This window comes from Vollenhovia emeryi, unplaced genomic scaffold (genome assembly GCF_000949405.1).
Source record: "Vollenhovia emeryi isolate VEMERY1.0 unplaced genomic scaffold, V.emery_V1.0 DF939132.1, whole genome shotgun sequence".
Lineage (NCBI taxonomy): Eukaryota > Metazoa > Arthropoda > Insecta > Hymenoptera > Formicidae > Vollenhovia > Vollenhovia emeryi.
The window spans coordinates 1,228,648-1,246,301 of NW_011967234.1; the positions used below are offsets into that span (position 1 = coordinate 1,228,648).

Sequence of the window (17,654 nt, forward strand, 5' to 3'; positions counted from 1 at the left end):
GCGTGAATAACAGATGTTCCGTTTTTCTATCTCTACGATAAAAAATGACATTACTAATTCGCTTGACTTAATCCCATTACATATTGTTATTAATGACGATCATTAAACATTTTCATATTACTAAAGAAGCTCCCACGGGAGTAATAAGCATCATGTGTGAATTAACAATTTTCGATCCATGGCTAATTTATAATTTGCGACGAAACAAGCATATTAACCATTTTGCAATAACAATTCTTTTAATGGCTTGCTAATAACAGTTAATAAATATGAGATAACGGCGGAAGAATGATTATCAAAGAAGAGAAAACGCCGGTAGTGTATGAAAAAAAAAGGAGTGTTACGGACAAAAGTAAGGTGTCAGGGAAATCGATACGCTGATCAAAAGCAATAATAGGAAATGCACATCTGACGCGGTCTTTATGGCTCGTTGCACTCGAAAGTAAAGCCGGGAGGCACGTTTATAATGGAGAGAGTATGCACTTGTCCGTTCTACTGCGGTCTAAAATCTGATGCTCCCTACGGGTACCGATAGCACCCTCGCTGATGGCCCTGTTGCCCCTCAAAGTGGATGCAGTATCTCTCTGCTGAACAAGTTTGAGAGATAGCCGCGAAAATGACAGAGAAGGGTGAACATGCCAAGAGAAGAGAGGGGAGTCTACTCGTGATGGGATGACCACATCTGTTTGCAATTGAAGCAAGTGGCGCGATTTTGTGATTATGTGGCTTCACCTATTAACGTTTGTACAATAAGGCATTATTTACTCAACAAGCATCGAAGATTGATAAAAGTCCTTTACTGACATAGAAACTTTGCTACATCGAATTTAATCCCATGCACTTACCTGTACAAAGAAAATTATATTTTGCAAAATAATGCTCATCTTATTCTATTAATTATATTACCGGTACGATCGCTCTCTAAATTGCAGAAGAAAGATAGCCAAAGGAAGCAAGAAGCCTGTGAAAAAATTTTAAAACAATCGCCGTAAATGAAATGTCGGATTATATTAAAACAATGACATTTTTTCTGCCACATGGAACATTTATTGCATGATAAATATATAAATAATAGTACAAAAGTTTGTAAATTTAATTTAACACAATTTAGTTTGATATAAAGGTTAATAAAAACATATCAGTATACTCTATGCACTCGAAATTTAAGACAATATAATCGCTTCGTGTAGACGGTCTATTGACTCTGAAATAAAGAATAAAATCATCTTTTGTAGTGAAGCGAGGGACGGAACACGGTTGCGTTACCAGGACCATTCTCTTTATGGATAAATGTTAGTGGCCGTTTCCATACAGGTAAGCAGATATGATGTTTCAATAAGAGACGGCAGTTAGGCGTCTCTAACGTGCATTTTGGCCTCCAGGCATTGTCATTCCCGTATCTGAACGACCCTCGTTCGTAACAGTACCGCGAATATCTTATATGGACCTCTTACTTTTATATATACGCGATATACGATATAAAATTTTACATAATCACTTGTATTATATTTTACAGAGTATGTTGTTAAAAGTTGCACTTACAATTTGCAACACAGAATATCGATATCTGTCTAGAAACTTTATTATATTAATAACTTGCGTATTTTATATATTTGAAATTTAATCTGAAATATTTTTATATCTTGCACATTTAAATTTAAACGTTAGCTAAAAAGACAAACTTCTTGATAATGAAAACCACGTTTACACCAAAGATGTATCAAAATGTGTTTATCATGAAGAAGAAAAGATTAATTTGTCAGAGAGATTCTGACAGAAAAACGGTGTTAGGAAACAGTTCAGAGAATATTGTAACTCTTGCTTTTGTAACAGGTGTCCCGCTGCTACCGACAGAAAAGTTTACATAAATGATGAAGACGTCCAACTCGCAGTGGGGTACTACATGGTAAGAGGAATACGACGACATACAAACGAGAGAACGAGGGAAAGAGCCTTTGTCCTCGGTACGGGGTATAGGCATCGAAACGCCTCGTTGGTCACCAAAGGACTTTCTCTCTCTCTCTCTCAATCTGTCATAGCGGCCGCAAAGCTTGTCTGGCTGTACCATTTCTCTTCTCCTCCGTACCTCTCTGTTTATAGACACCAACGCAGCGAGTCTATAATCCAAACAGAGGGTGCCGTATTCACTCACCGTAACCATCAGCCATGTGTTCGTTTACGGATACCTACCTTCCGGATATTCGACTAAACGTCTGTCAACGGATTGTGCAGATTTCCCGAGATTCGGCTTTCTTCAAGAGACATTAGCATTAAATATTTATAATGTCTCTACTACAAATCAAAGGTAGTTTGATGGTGTACATGATTTTGGCCAGCGGTTTAATCTTCGTTTCAAAATGCTAATAAGAAGAATTACTAGAAATTTAGAATACCAATATAGGGGGAATACAATTAAGAGGAAACTTGCAATAACTTGATCATCAGAGGCTCTGAAGCTACAAAGTCCAAGCATCGAAACCCATAAAATCAAAACTCACAATGCTGAAGCTTCTTTAGACAACTTTGTAACTTTAGAAGCTCTCAAAATGGCCTTTTTGCATGTTAGATTAGGATATCTCAAAATTCTGAAATGGTGATAAAAAACAAACCCGGATTCGTATTCAACACCAGAAAAACTTCCGGGTTTTCCCTCATATAACCCTTTTCAATTCTTGGGAATAAAATGTGTCGGCGTGTGTAATCATTCACGTCTTGTGGGGTTTCAATTTTCAAAAAATATCCCAAATTCTTTCTTCTGCCTGAAAACACCTTTATAACCGTGTTATTATTTTAGGATGTTGAAAACCTAATAAATCAGTTCAACGTGATCTCTGGTCGGTACAAGTCCGGTCCCTGACGGTTGTTAAATCAATTTTAATCACTGACATGATTTCGCGGATATCGAGTTGCTTCTCAATCGATCTTACTTTTCTTCTAACAAAGAATTGTAAATTTATTTGACCAATATTTTATCACTGTGCAATGGTATTGCCAAACGATTGACTCAGTAATTTTTATTCAGATCACTTGATAAGGGTCCAAATTCGGGGCCGAAACGTTGTAATCGGTTTTTTAATAAAAACATTGGCAGGTGTAGGTCGTTAAATCTTATGAATCTAAGAAATCTGTTAATTTATCTGTCATAAATATTTGTAAACAATAATGCATTAATAAGGTATGACAGCACATTAATCTTAAGTTTGACTGCGTCGTGATTGACGAACAACGTACCATGTGTTTCGGGAAGCACATTTGCACCCGATCGCGTAAAAAGAATTCCGTCTGTCCGTCGCCTCAACCCTTTCCGAGGGTACCGAGACCCCTTTCGGTACCCTCGAACCCCGGTTCGAGTTCGACCACGACGCTAATTCATAGTTGGTGACATCTCATTGCCTTCGTATCAAGTACTATTGTCCTGGCCAACCGGACCGGTTGGACGACTATTGTACCTCTCTCGAGCGCGTCATTGGATGTCGAAAATGGCACCTGGCGGAAGAAATATTCAATGAGCAATTTCTGCAATTAATCCGGTGGTATCGTCCCAAATGTTTGTTTGGAAACATCGACACCGCGTTATATCGCCTATGCCATGTGTGATTCACGTCAGGTCACTAAAAAATCGTATGGTAGACAATCGAGAAAGTGCCCCGAGCAAGTCAAGATCTCCCGAGGTTGATATTATACCTTTGTGTTAAAGTAATATCTTAGTTTTTAGATTTCATTATAATACGTTGCTAACATGTGACAAAAGAATCTTTTTATATTAACTCTATTTAATACGTTTGACTACTATATCGGCACAGTAGCGTAAATCTTTCGAAATGGCCAAGCAATATTGTTAACGTAACTGGCTCCAACACCGTAGCTGCGTAAACAAACTGGGCGTTTGACAATAAACAGACATAATTGGTTGAATACCGCCTCGATAGGTACAGACAAGTACTATCGGCGAATGCCCCCGTGACGCTGTTGCTCGCGTTTCCGCGTGTTTGTACCTTGTTATGAAATGCAAGCACGCTTATTCGCGCAGCACACCACCGCTTCGTTCCTCTCGATCCCTCTCGCTTTACCCCTCTTTGCCACCCGCTCGCGCTCTCCTCTTCCGACGGGCTCGCTCGCTCGCTCGCCCGCTGTCCTGTATGCGAAGCAAATGTATCATATCACACGGGCCCCCAGGGCTGCATTACAAGCCCGATCATAGTACGTTTCCGGCTGTATTAATACACCCGTAAAAATGCAACCTCTATTTCGCGACTCTGCCGAACTAAACCGCCCGCTAATTCCATTTGCCACGGGGCGAAAATGGGGTGCGTATGCATCCGCGATGCAACCGTGCGGTGCCATAATCATAAAATACGCACCTTACAGCTCGGTACTCCTTCATATGCGTTATCTGATCGAAAATAAAAGACACTCGCGGAGAAATGTGTGAATATTTTCTACATATTAATCCATATTATTTTAAACACAATTAAAGGTGATTGCAAACGTCTATATACAATCGGATAGAAATAAGCGGTATATGCAGTGCAACATATTGTAAAATGTTATAAAACATAACATGCTGTTTATCAATTAGACTACGAAAGAGCCGATGCTAAGGTATAAAGTCCATTGGTATACACACTGCTTCAGTCAAATGATTTTCAACGCTTGGATGCAGCAACGCAACGCCAGGGTACTAAAAGAATAAAGCGCCGGTCAATTATCTTTCGGCACTGTGTTCGACGATAGCAAGTCGTTCCCGCGTGATGTACATAGCTAGGATGAACGAGGACTCGGGGAGTACCGAGTGATAATAAAACCTGAACAATCAAGCGGCACGTGTAAGACGCGGGGCCGGTAAAGTGAACGCGAGGATACACGGGGAAACACAGAATACCTTTGCGTCTAGCTAGAACCGAAAGATCCTAGTGGATGAGCGTGCAGGGCGGGGACGATAAAAAGCAACCTTTACGACGTGACGGAATTACCACCATCCGTCGAACGAACCAACGACGACCAGCCGACGTCCTCGCCCTTGCCACTGATTTTATCCTTATTTCTACGCGTCTAATTATGTCACAAAAGACACTGCAAGAAGTCACAGAGTTATCATTGTTCAATCTCTCATTGATTGTTCTTTACAATATTATATATCGCGTCACGATTATTCCGATTCTTTTAATAAAATTTCAGCACGCTGCGATATATATCTGGCCCATCTGTTTGCCAATCAGGGGGCAACGTACGTTTAATTAACACTAGGAGAAATTTAGTTTATATCGAAATTACACGCAGGACAGGCGAGTGATTTTAAATGAATGACAGCGATGTTTACGCGACGTTTCGAAAGCCGCCGGTGTAATAATGGATTTGCAGAGAAAACATGGAAGCGTGGCGGGCCGAATCAAGCCAGCGTGAAACAAACAGTGGATATTGCACGCAATGTGTCGCGCCTGGATCCAGAATCAGTCCTCCGCAAACACGTTAATGTGCGAAATACACACATCCTGCCGTGGCTAATATTGCGAGAACGCTGTTGGACAAGACCCTAATGCGCGCTCCCGCCATAAGAAATGGCAGTTTCATTACAGTCAGGGCTTCGCTAAGATATTGCGCCTCCGCTCGTTCATAACTCGGGATGCACGTAGTCGTTTAAACGATTATTTAACGGCGTGAGAAATAACGCCAATAGCACTTTGATATCTACAGAATACAATTATTAAATGATATTCTAATCGGGCACTGAATTGTGAAAGTTACGTCCCGTTAAATATTTTTCTTACATGCCACTTTTGAGGGGACAAGCAATTGCCGCGAGCGCGCGCGGTAAAAAAGTGCCGCAATAATTATTTTAAACGCCGCCGTTAGCAGCGTGGATATCCGGATACGAAAGGGTGGACGTATCCGCGGGATTTTGTTAGAGGGAGAGGCTACGCGCAGTGGGATACGGGTGCGTTTACGCAATTACTCGATATTATTGCTCTGGGCATCGGTAACTCTGCTAGCTCTTTACCAATAAACGCATAATCTCGTAATACCATTGATTTTCAATTCGTTATTTACCTGCCCTCGGCGGGGTTCTCAAATGGAAGAAGTGATTCTGCGCAGTTTAATCGGATCGCTGATTCGAGTATCGGCTAACTGGCCGCGAAGCCGAAACGAATATCGTGGAAAGTGTCATCGCGGGAATAAAAGTTTTCGCTCGTGTAACGAAAAATCGCCCAAACCCGCGCCCATAATCGTAAATTTCGTCGCGGTGCCGCGATAAATGTTTCAAAGGAACGCAGCGGAAATTTGTCGGTATGATATAAAGCATTCGGATGAGAATCGCGGTGCAGTTAGCGCGAATGACTGCTCGGTAATTACAACAAAATACGCTAATATCACCCACTCTATATGAACCCTGGGTCAAGTGACCCTACGCGGTGCATCGGTCCGTGTGCCGATGCAACAGACCGTACCAAACAGGTAATGCATGCGTTATTAACATTGGCAATTTTTCGTATTAATTAACCGGGAATATGCGGTAGCATCCAATTAAAGCCGATAAAATGTATACATTGTACGGCGCAATGAACGGAAAGAACCTCATTTGCTCTAATACATAAAACATCGTGTATACAATAAGCATAATTTGGTTGCCGCAATTCTTCTCTACGAGGAAAAATGGGACAAATAACGCATTCACCGCAGTGGCATTTGTGACCGATTCATTTGCACCTGTAACGAATAGCGATTCGCCAAATCTTTTCTTGCTGACAAATAAGAGTTGAGCGATATAAACGAGAAGAAATATATCTTGTAATATATTGTAAGATTCCGGCTGGTAATGCGAGACTATCTAGCGATCTTTGTTAGAATGTTAGAACAACGTTCGATGAATGCGTTCAGCAGGACAAATATTCGTAAAATTCGTAAATCTGATTGGTGTATGTTTCAATAAGTTCAGCCACGAATTTTACAAGAGTTGCAAAGCAGCTTTTTCTAATAATGGGTTGCTGTCTTTCTTTTTCCAGAGTATAATCCTCGTTTTAAACTGTTATGCACAGAGTCATACAAAGTGTTATAGAAAGTGTTTAACATCGTAGCAGCATTACAGCAATATTACGACATTTTTGAGGTTGCATCTTGTTTGTAATATACTTATTAAATAACACTATTCTCCACTTCTTTCACTAAAGAGATAAGTAAATATTCTAAAATTTCTTAAAACATTATATTAGCTTATAATATTTATCTGAATATGAATTAATAATATTACTTGTGAATTTCAGGAACATAAATATCTATAGATCGAGGATACGCATTGACAGGGACGTTTGAGCGCAGGACAATCCGGCGTTTCATTAGATTCGCTTTCTACGATGCACATAACAAATCGATTGAACGGCCAGGATATAGATGCCTTTGCCCCCTAACGTCATCGTCCGTTCCTAAGTTTATGCAAAGGAGTGGCAGGACATCGGACTGGCGGGCAGCGGATACGTTGGAGAACAAGATGGCGGGGGTCTCGAGAGGATTCTCGAACGAGGCCGCAATCCAACGGATACACGTCCCGTCGACGACGCTGGAAACCTCCGTTTCACTTCTACGTCTCCTCCTTATCCTCCTTCCCGCGTGTACGCCCCGTCCTCCTTGTCCACTTGGTGCGTGGCTTAGCCGCGTTTGGCGGCACAGCCTCGTGTCTCCCGCAAAATTTTCCCCCATATAGACCGACGCACAGGTCTGAAAAGTTCATGCGATGCACGCGTGCACGCGAGCCAACCCGGCAGATCAGAGTGGTAGCCGTCCGCGGGAATTAGCTGGTAATCCATTTAAGTCATTAGCGGGAAATCGAGACGCGCGTAGCGTGTCGAAATTAATTAACGGAAACACACGGCCATTTCTATTCCAATAACGAGAATTGGACCGATATCGTCCCCAATACGCAGTGACGCGTGATGTCAATCTACAAATTAAGCTATTTTTCGCAGTTACTAATTTTACACACTCGTCGGATTATATACACTTCCTGTGTGCAATAACGACGTTTTCGGAGATCTTACTTTTAATATTGGAGGGAACCGTTTTGGAAATTTTGAATGCAAACGGAAAATTACCACATCATTCCGAGAGATAGTCTTCGCAAAATAAGTTCGGATTACGGTAACCCTTGACGAGCACGCACCGGTCGAACTCGTGTGCGGCCCCTACGGCCCTCGAGGGTATCCTATCTTCGACGACGCACCCTCCGCACGAATCGCGCTATCTCGCCTCTCGCCGGAACGATTTCTCGACTTGGATGCATCGTTACGTTTTGGCTAACTGGCCGAATTTCCCGTGTCCATCCCCAAAACGATCGACTAACGACCGTGGGCACGAACATTGTCGACCCTCCCGCGAATCACCGATGAAACCGGCGATATACACGGTCGACGGTAATTCGTAGGTACTTAGCGGTGATGTTGATCGTTCTCTCTTAGAATCTCTAGTGAGACATAAGTCTCTACGGTGCGCGCCAACTTTGGCCGAAATTAACAATTTAGCCGCGATAAGCGCGTCGAACAATTTCAGGTGCGGATGATTTCTTTTAATGGATAAGAGCTTAAATTTTACTCCATTCGTGTCGCAGATGAATCTCCGCGGTGATAAGATGCGTCAGCGCGACACGAAGTGTGATACGCGCAATTTGTCGTGGGATAGAAAAGTGAAACAAATCCCTCGTATTATGGGCAACGGATGGAGAAATCGCTATTGCGATTCGCTAGGTTCTATCCGTTAGATATATCATAGGGGTCGTATGGGCGGTCAGCGACGTATCGAGTGGCCGTCCTTGCTTATCACTAATTCAAAAGAACGTAGATCCCTGGATATAAAAATAATTTGGTTTATGGAAACAGACGCGTCCTCGATTCGGGTGGACGGAGTTTAGCGGTGGTTACGACTGCCGTGACCATGCGAGACCGCGGAATAAATCATGAAGCGATCTCTCCAACTTTCGACCGGAATATACGGAAGTTTCGTAAGGCATAAAAAATTTCTGTAATGTAGGCAATTTCTTATTTTTCATTGATCTTACGTCGGGCGCGATTTCACCCGGTTGCGAGCAATTTTCCACGCGGGATGAAAATGTAATAAAACTCCCGCGGCTCGAAAATCCGTTCTGCGGACGCGGCGGTAAAGGCGACGGTCGTTTTCCGCTCGAAATCACGCCTTACAGCTTATCTCGTCGAGGAAAGGATTAACGACCAACGTGCCTCTTATCGGCATAGAGGTAAACCCCCAATGGGCCAGGAACAAAAACGCAACGGCTAATGACGTTGACGCGGCAACCTGTTGTCCAGCCCTTTTGAATGGGAGCACACGAGCAGGATGTGGCCGTGCTAATAAATAGCCCCGTCCGATGGCGCATCTGCGTAGGAAAAACTTTGCCCGAAAAACTCGAGCGCCCCTTAGGGGCTGCCGCGCGCACCCCCGCGCTCACCCCCCTGCGAAACAGGAGGCGGCATTATCATTATAATCACGCATCGATGCGCTGATCAGCGGTATTGTCATACCAAATGCTGAACTCGAAGAAGCGCGGGCAAATACAATGCGGATACGCTACGTACTTTTTTTTTGCGAAATGCACCGCTGCGTCGTCTTTTTGTGAATTGCGTGATCCCGAGAGACGACGTCTCTATCTCCCTCTCTCTTTCGCTCTCTCTGAGACTTAGATTTACTCCAAGACTTCTAATCGTACGGATTGTTCGTGTTTCGGTCAAAGATGAGGAGATTTTAATGAAAGAAATAGCAACTGGTTTGTTTTCTTATGACAATTAGTTGAATAATTGCGTTTAAAAATTGTGACGCAACAAAATACTGTAGAATAACCACTTTAAATAGCGTATGTTTGGATGACACCGAAATGGAAGATGTTACGCAGCAGAAGAGCTCGCGTCTCTTCTCGTTTGTCAATCTAGTACGACCTTTCGTTTTTGCGAATACTTGTAAGTATTCAGTACTGTATACAAGCCCCGAACGATTGACAGGTGGGGACGTCTCGATTTAGCACAGACAAAAATAATCAGAGGACCACTTCACGAATCGCAAGTGCAAGTGCAAACACACTTTATCATAAAACTCCAGACACTTCTACCCCGCACACATGTTCCAAATTCGCGAGCCTGAGGGATGCCACCCCATATGAGCGTCACATATGTCGAGGTCTCTTCGGCGCAGGACCCTTTTTACCATCCTATGATGTACCATTGCATACTGGTATAGTACCTTGATACTTCACCGGCCGTAGGGTGCACGGATACTATTACCGTAGGGCAAGTGCGGTTCGCTACGGCAACACGCCCGCCTATTTTAGATTTTGCAGAATCATCGACCCACGTGAAGCACGCGAAATTCGCATTGTCCCTATTTTTGCCTGACAGTGCCTGACAGCGCCTGACAGCCCAACGTTCACACTGGTAGGGCATTAACCTTTAGAGGGCTGGTCACTATAGTGGCCAGGAGCAAACTTGAAAACTTTGCGGAGCACGTAGATTACATATATGAATAATTCTTCTGTTTACAAAATTGCAAATTTCAATGGAAAAATACCGGCCCTCTACAGGTCAAACAGCAAATATTTTTTAAATTATCCAGAAAATAAATGATTCATTTGTTATTATACAGTACTGGGAAGGGGGTGTTGAATGCTAAGTATAGCATTTTAAATAATTAGAAATCGCTTATCGATTTTAATATGTGAATTCACTGACAACAATGATTTCTTCTAAATGACACTATGTTATGTCCGAAAAGAACCGGCGCGCAGGATGAGGTGAAAAACGGTATATGAATTCACATTTTAGATTACTAGACAACACAAGCGCGCACTTCGCGCGCGCTATTTGCTATCTCTAAAAATTCTCAAGGTTTGATAGCTGCAAATAACACGACTAAAGCATTCTTCTTTTACCGATTCACATTTCGATGCATCAATGAAAGTTTTCTCAGCGTTGCGCAGGCTGTCGAGCTATACTGAAAATTTGTGACAGGTCTATCCGACCTTTACTATAGCTCACGACTCTATCCGAGCTTATACGTAGGAACAATTGCCATAGAATAAACAAGAAAATCCGGGCCGCAATATTTTCATAGTTGAATAATAATAGGCTTAAAAGGTAAGCAAAGTGTAGGGTATATCTACGCAAAGCGTAGCAATAGTCAGTATCGTTCAACCCTCCCAATTGGTAATTGGATTTGGTCGGTGCGGTGATGTTCATTTAACATCGTTGGAATATTTAGGCACGTTGACACCGTTTGCCATTGGATTACGGGATTATTTGAGGTATGTCTTTACATAAAATGTAATAAAAATATTTATTACTAACGCTAATGTTTTTTCCGGAATAATATTTGTCACTTTTCTACTAAATGAACTCAATGCAAAATAATGGAAACTCTTACAAAGCATAAAGAATGTTTTCGTACAGAGAAGTACATAAAATTTCGTGAATTAAATTTCAACAATTCGCTCACTCGAAGTATTTTTCAAACTGGAGCAATCTTTTTAAGGACCGAAGCATAACGTAGCAAAAAGTAGCACCTCCATTTCTAAATAGCTTCTCATACTCCCGGAGCCGCGTCATTGCCATAAGGTGGCAATGTTACAGGCCGTTGGGCAGCTGAGAGGGATCTCATGAATCACGGCACTGAAAGAGAAGACGAGGCTCAGAAAAAAAAGGAGATTGAAACCGGTTTGGCACGCGCGCATGTCGAGTGTTTCGTAATGATGCCTGCAGACCCTCATTAAACTTCATTATCTTGCCATGTGATAAACATTAATCGGCGACCCTTGACACTTTGTATACGAAGGTACGTTAAGTTGGGTGTACGTTAAGCAGTTTCAACGATTACTCACTGCTAAACTTGATTTCGTAATTAGTACACAACTAAAATATACATGAACATTTCGCTTCAGTTTCAATGCCAATGGTTTTTCAAACGCAAATATAAATATAAGAATATTTTATAACATAACGTACAGTGTGTTACGAATAAGGTGTCTATCCGCTCGTATACAGATAGAACGGGTTAAACTAAAAAGAAAAGTTATGTACCATTTTGTAAAATTTGCAATAGTCATTGAGTAATTAAATAGGCACGAGGAAAGCAGGAGGTCAATTCTGTATCTTGCAATATAATAAAAATGCTAAAAGTGAGCGGCTTTGTCTCTTTGTAAAGGGGCGGTTAGAAAGAGACAAATCTATTCATTCACGTTTAGCGTTTTTACTATAGAGTAAGATACAGAATTGACCCCCAGTAGGGCGGACTCGGTAAGTGCGTAAGAGCGTGGTGGAGCAATATGTGACATATGATATCGCGACGGAAAAAATTGTCAAGCAGCGAGCGGCGAGTCTAAAGCCAACGGCACACGATACAATTTTTCCTACTGGATTGCTTACGAGAGCCAATCAGGATTTAGAGTTTTCGATCAGGTGACTCAAAGCTGATTGGCTCTCGTAAGCAATCCAGTAGGAAAAATTGTATCGTGTGCCGTTGGCTTTATCCGTAACACCCCGTATAACATATTAATATTAACTATTGCCCGCGATCAAGTTTAGTTGATAGGACGACACTTACAATTAGTAACAACAGAATATTTCGGGGACGCTTGGAAATGTAAAACAGTCAAAGAAGTAGATTCAAGACGGTTGAGTGGAAAGAAGGGAGGAGAGCCAAATTACCCAGCACAGAACACATTATCTCCACTTGATAGGCCCCATACCCTCGAAGCAGTGGCTCTCCAACGTGCATTGTTCAAACGAAATCACGGAAAGAATATATTTTCTTCGTAGTCCCATGCTAGTAAGAAGATTGCGAAACACTGCAAGTCTCTTCTTTCTTCTTTCCCTTCTAACTTCGCGATTGCCTTTATTCCCTCCATCACATAAATTTATTCAAACAAATTCTATAATTACTTTTTCGACCCAACTGCCATTCGAGCTAAGATTTATACACTCGATTACCTAGTAACGCTCAACGTTTTTATCATTTGTGTATAAAATCTTATAATTTTACGATAAGATTAATTTTTCTAAAATAAAACTGATTTAAAATATAAATTGTAATAAAACAAATACTTCTTGCAATACATAAAGATATTAGTGGCCTTTTTCTATATAAATACATAAAGAGTTTTGTGTCGATGATTTAACATTTGTTATTCAGAATGTAAATCTAAAAAGTAGGAAGTTTTTAACTCTTAAAACGAGTAATGGTAAACATATAGAGCTCTTCTTAAAGTGGCTCCTGCATAAACCGACCAAGAGTAGGAAAAATTAAAATTTAAGTATGTTGTAGTTGTAAATTTTATCTATTAGTACGCGAAATTTCAGACCCGGTCGCAGATAAAATAAAATAAAGAAAAAATGTTAAAGTTATATTTTTTAACATTCCAGTAAACACCAAGTAACAGTTTCGTAAATCAATATTATGTAACTATTATTTGGTGTTCACTGGGTTACGGGCCGATCGCTTGCAGAAACACTTTGAGGGTTAATATTATTTTAGAAAAAAGCAGATCTTAATAAAAAACGAGATGAACATAATAAATGTCACAAGGATTTAAATGTGCTATTAAGTATGTGAAGTCACCGACCTCTGCAAGCAAGTACTTATTAGTAAAGTCAAAAGATACAATGTTTCGAGGGAATTGGACGGCTCTTTGAGACTTGACAATATCACACATTTTTAACTATGTTTTTAAATGTGCATATATAACTTAGCATATCAATGCATTTGTTCAATAATGTATTAAGTGATATTTTTTATAAAAGAAATCATATGAATTAATAATAATCAAAGAGGCGTCACCAAAACACCCATACTAACCGCTCCTTCGTGCAGAAGCCACTTTAAAACAAATATCAAGAGAACTAGGATTTGACAAAATCAAAGGAAGAAGAAATCTTTATCGTAAAGAATTAAAGTATAAAAATCTTAAATATATAAAATTTAGTTGATTGTTTATGTTCAAATTAATTAATCAGCATCTATAACAGCACATTGTAGAAACAATCTAGTGCAGAAAGCTAGTCTTCAATTAATAACGGAACTCGAAAGATTAAGAAAAAGATCACAGATTTATTCTGAAATTATTTTATTAAAATCAAAAGTACAATCCCAGAAAATGAGATGTCAACAATATGTAATTTATCAATAGACTAGAACAATACTGGTACGCGCTACGTGCGCGCCATTTATTTATTCTTATCTTATTTTTATCAATATTTTTGGATTTATTTTTCAGTAATCATTGTAGTTTTAGTGTGCAATGAATAAATGATAATCCAATTCAATCTCTGCGTTGACTGTTTGCTAGAGATGACGCATCAAAGACCAAATTATGGAATTCTGAAAGATATTTATATCGTCCTTTTTCTTAAAAAAAAAATTCACCAAAAAATTTGTTAACACGTACACTGGTGACTAGTTCGTTAGCTTCTTTGAACGTAAATTTATTTTATATTCTCGAACCTTTATCATATATTAGTTTGTTAAAAGAATTAATCTTTTGAAGTAGTTTCGAAATATTAATTCGTTGAACTTTTATCCAGAGGAAAGGAGCATCACAGCCTGGACCTTATTCGTGAGCGGCTCGCGCCGGAATGAGAGTCTCTTGATGTTGCCGTCAGGGCGCCACAGTCTTTGGTGTCCCAGGTGGGCGTTGATATGGGTATGGGCAGCTTTATCCATTGGTTGCGCAACTCGCAGTGGATTGGCGCGCGGTGCAAAATGGGCAAGACCTTCCGGACGGGCTGGTCGATGCGCGGTATCACTCGTGGCCGCGCCCACCACGATTCTCCAGACCCGACCCCACTGGGACCTGCTGGCACGCCGCTAGTGCCGGCCCTGACACATTCGACAAGCGGCACCGTAACGGGAAGCAACGTGCGACTAGGGACCTCGAAGGACCTCTCCGCTGGTCACGAGACACGTTTGCAACATTTTGGCAGCGACGATAATACGCACCAGGGTGCTGCCGGCAAGTGCTCAGATTACCATCGCCACACACTTCCGTGTCTCAGGCATCATCGCCTGACATAGGGATTGTAGAACAATTTGAAAGAAGGGTACCTTTGGGAAAGCGTTTAAAGAGTAGCCGATGACAACCCTCGCGAGGTCCACGAACATACGACGCGTCGTATAGAGAGTGATACGTCAGTGATAAAGACCGGCAAAGGACAAGGGACACGTACCTGCGCGAGCAAGTGAAAACAGTGCATTGTGAGACAGCAACGTGGCCCTTAGTGCGCGCTCGTATCGCGAACTCGTGGCACGCACGTTCGGACGCATGTGCACCGGCACGCGGTCGGTGCGCCCGGTTTGACGGTGCGGTCCGGAAAGACGCGACACCGTCAGTGGTGAGCGGACGTTCATGCACCGCCACGGGCTGCCGGCCGCTAACGTTCCAGTGATAATGATTCATGCGCGCACCTAAAGAAACGTGGTACCGGGCGTACCCGCTCTGACGGAGAGACAACCGGTGGAGTCTCCCGCGGAGCCGCGAAGGGGTGATCGAGGGGGCGACCAAGGTTTCTGCAAAGACTGGCAACGCGAAGGAGGAAGCCTGTTGCCCCAAGAGAGTCCGTACGGCCTCACCACGCGGTCCGACGAGTGGAGCAGTCTCCTGCCCAGCTCCTCAATCGTGGGTGCTGGGGGGTCACCATGGCTCGGACTCGGAGGGGGTGGTACCGGGGCCACCACAGGGGGCGGAAGTCCCGTCGAGCTCGAGGGCCACTGGGGACGTAAGCTGTACAGCGCGAGTGTGGCACCGCCACCCCCGCCGCCCCATCATCATCCGCGGGCGCCGTTGGTTTTCGCGCCTCAAGATATGAGGCAGATACTGAAGGAGGAACCTGTGCCACGTGCTTGGCCGCAGCCCGCGCTCGCCGACAACGGAACGTGAGTACATCAAAATGCTATAATCTTCGCATTTCCAACAAATAAAGAGTGATCGAGTTTAGAAGTTTATATATCTACTCGCGGAAACGCTCTAGATAAAATGATATACGATTGTCAGAAGAATATCTTACTTTAGTAGCTTTGTTTTATTCCATTTTATCATTGACGTAACAATCAATCATTTCATTCAAGATTTGTAGTCTGTTATCGCGAGAAAGTTTCACGTATTACGGTACGTCTGAGTGTAAATTGCATCATTTTTTTTAAACGATGTAACTTGAAAATATGTACACAACATAATGTGACATTATAATTTTCATATGCAGTGAAGAATAATTTAAAGAAAACAATAGGGAGAAAACATTTTAGACGATATTATTTCTGCTAATCGGCGGAGAATGTATTTACAATTGCATGAAAAACTTGTCTTGCTGTTATCTATATCTTAATGACATTTATATTTTTAAGGTTATTAACTTACATCGAAAAATACGTTATACATAATTTTATCATTTGCTTGCACAAAACGAAACATCTATTCTACAGAATCAAAATTATTACGCTGGATTTTAGTTTTCAACCTGTTCAAACAATGAATATACGTAGAAACAATGCGACAACAATAAACTGCACACAAAGATGTATTTATTTTTATTACGAATGTAACAATACGTTCGCGCTGCTGTTATGGTTTGCCGTCGGATCGCACGACGAGCTGTATCTTTTCGTAACAGCGCCAATCACAGGATATTCATTTAAATTGTGGTAATTTTTAGTACTATACATTCGCAGGAAAAAAATTACTTTTTATAAATATGCAAATTCGTTAAAGAACCGAGTAACTTGTGGTTTTACTGAAAGAAGGGATAAGCAATTTAAAACACCGATTCAAAGCGTATTTCCTTTTCAAAACATTTGAAAAATGTCCTTTTTGGCCATTTGACATGAAAAATACATTCTCTAAATCGTTTCAGACTCATTTATCATCATTAGAACCATAATTCATACAATTTACGAAAGACAGCTGGTAACTATATTCATTTCGTGTTGACATTTGTGACTTTCATAGCACAAAAACAAATTTCTGCATTGTGGTTTTGAATATATTGTTCAAAAGCGTCGTTCTGCGTTTGAATAACGAACAATGAATCGTGCTTTATTGTAACGTCACGTAAAGAATTTGGAAGAATGCGGCACAAACGATAAAGATACTTGTCTAGGATGATCCGAGAAGATAAACCGGGTGCGCCGACGGATTCACTAATCCAATAGCGGTTCTCTAACTAATCCCTTCCTCCAAGCACCGTGACACGGGGACCGACCGGGAAGCGAGTTAATGTAATTGAGAATTTTAGCGCCTTTTGCCCATCGCTTTGTCCCGGACTTTCCCTGCTTTCCCTGTACTTTCTTCCTCATTCATCTAATCGTTTCTCCTCCAGACTATAGGAACTGATTTGTCTACAGAAAGTTCAATATTTTTGCCCGATATTTGTGAAAAATTAAAGCGTAAAAAGTTAAAGCTGAAGAAAAAATTGTGTAAACTTTCATTGCTTAAAGATTTTGATGTCAGACACAAATCATGATATAATGTTTTACAATATTTATATGATGAGTTACGAACTATAAAGTACAAAATCCTTAAAATCATAAAAATTGTCTATTCACACAAATTGAAGATCATGTGATTATTGTTGGAAGAATCTGTCTGTGATTCGGGATTGTTACGAGATTGTTAATAAATGCTA

The 17,654-nt window shown here is 41.3% G+C and overlaps 1 protein-coding gene across 3 annotated transcripts in view; it reads left to right on the plus strand.

Moving 5' to 3' along the window:
* The first annotated feature begins 15,701 nt into the window (after positions 1–15,701).
* The window catches only part of LOC105568014 (transcription factor collier), an 80,065-nt gene continuing 78,112 nt past the window's right edge, over positions 15,702–17,654 (plus strand). For 2 of the 3 annotated variants that reach the window (XM_012023353.1, XM_012023352.1), the window contains exon 1: positions 15,837–15,909. In XM_012023353.1, coding sequence (XP_011878743.1) covers positions 15,839–15,909 — 71 coding nt within the window. In that variant the 5' untranslated portion in view covers positions 15,837–15,838. Of the gene's footprint in view, positions 15,910–17,654 lie in introns of all 3 variants that reach the window. The other variant, XM_012023354.1, reaches the window with a different exon arrangement.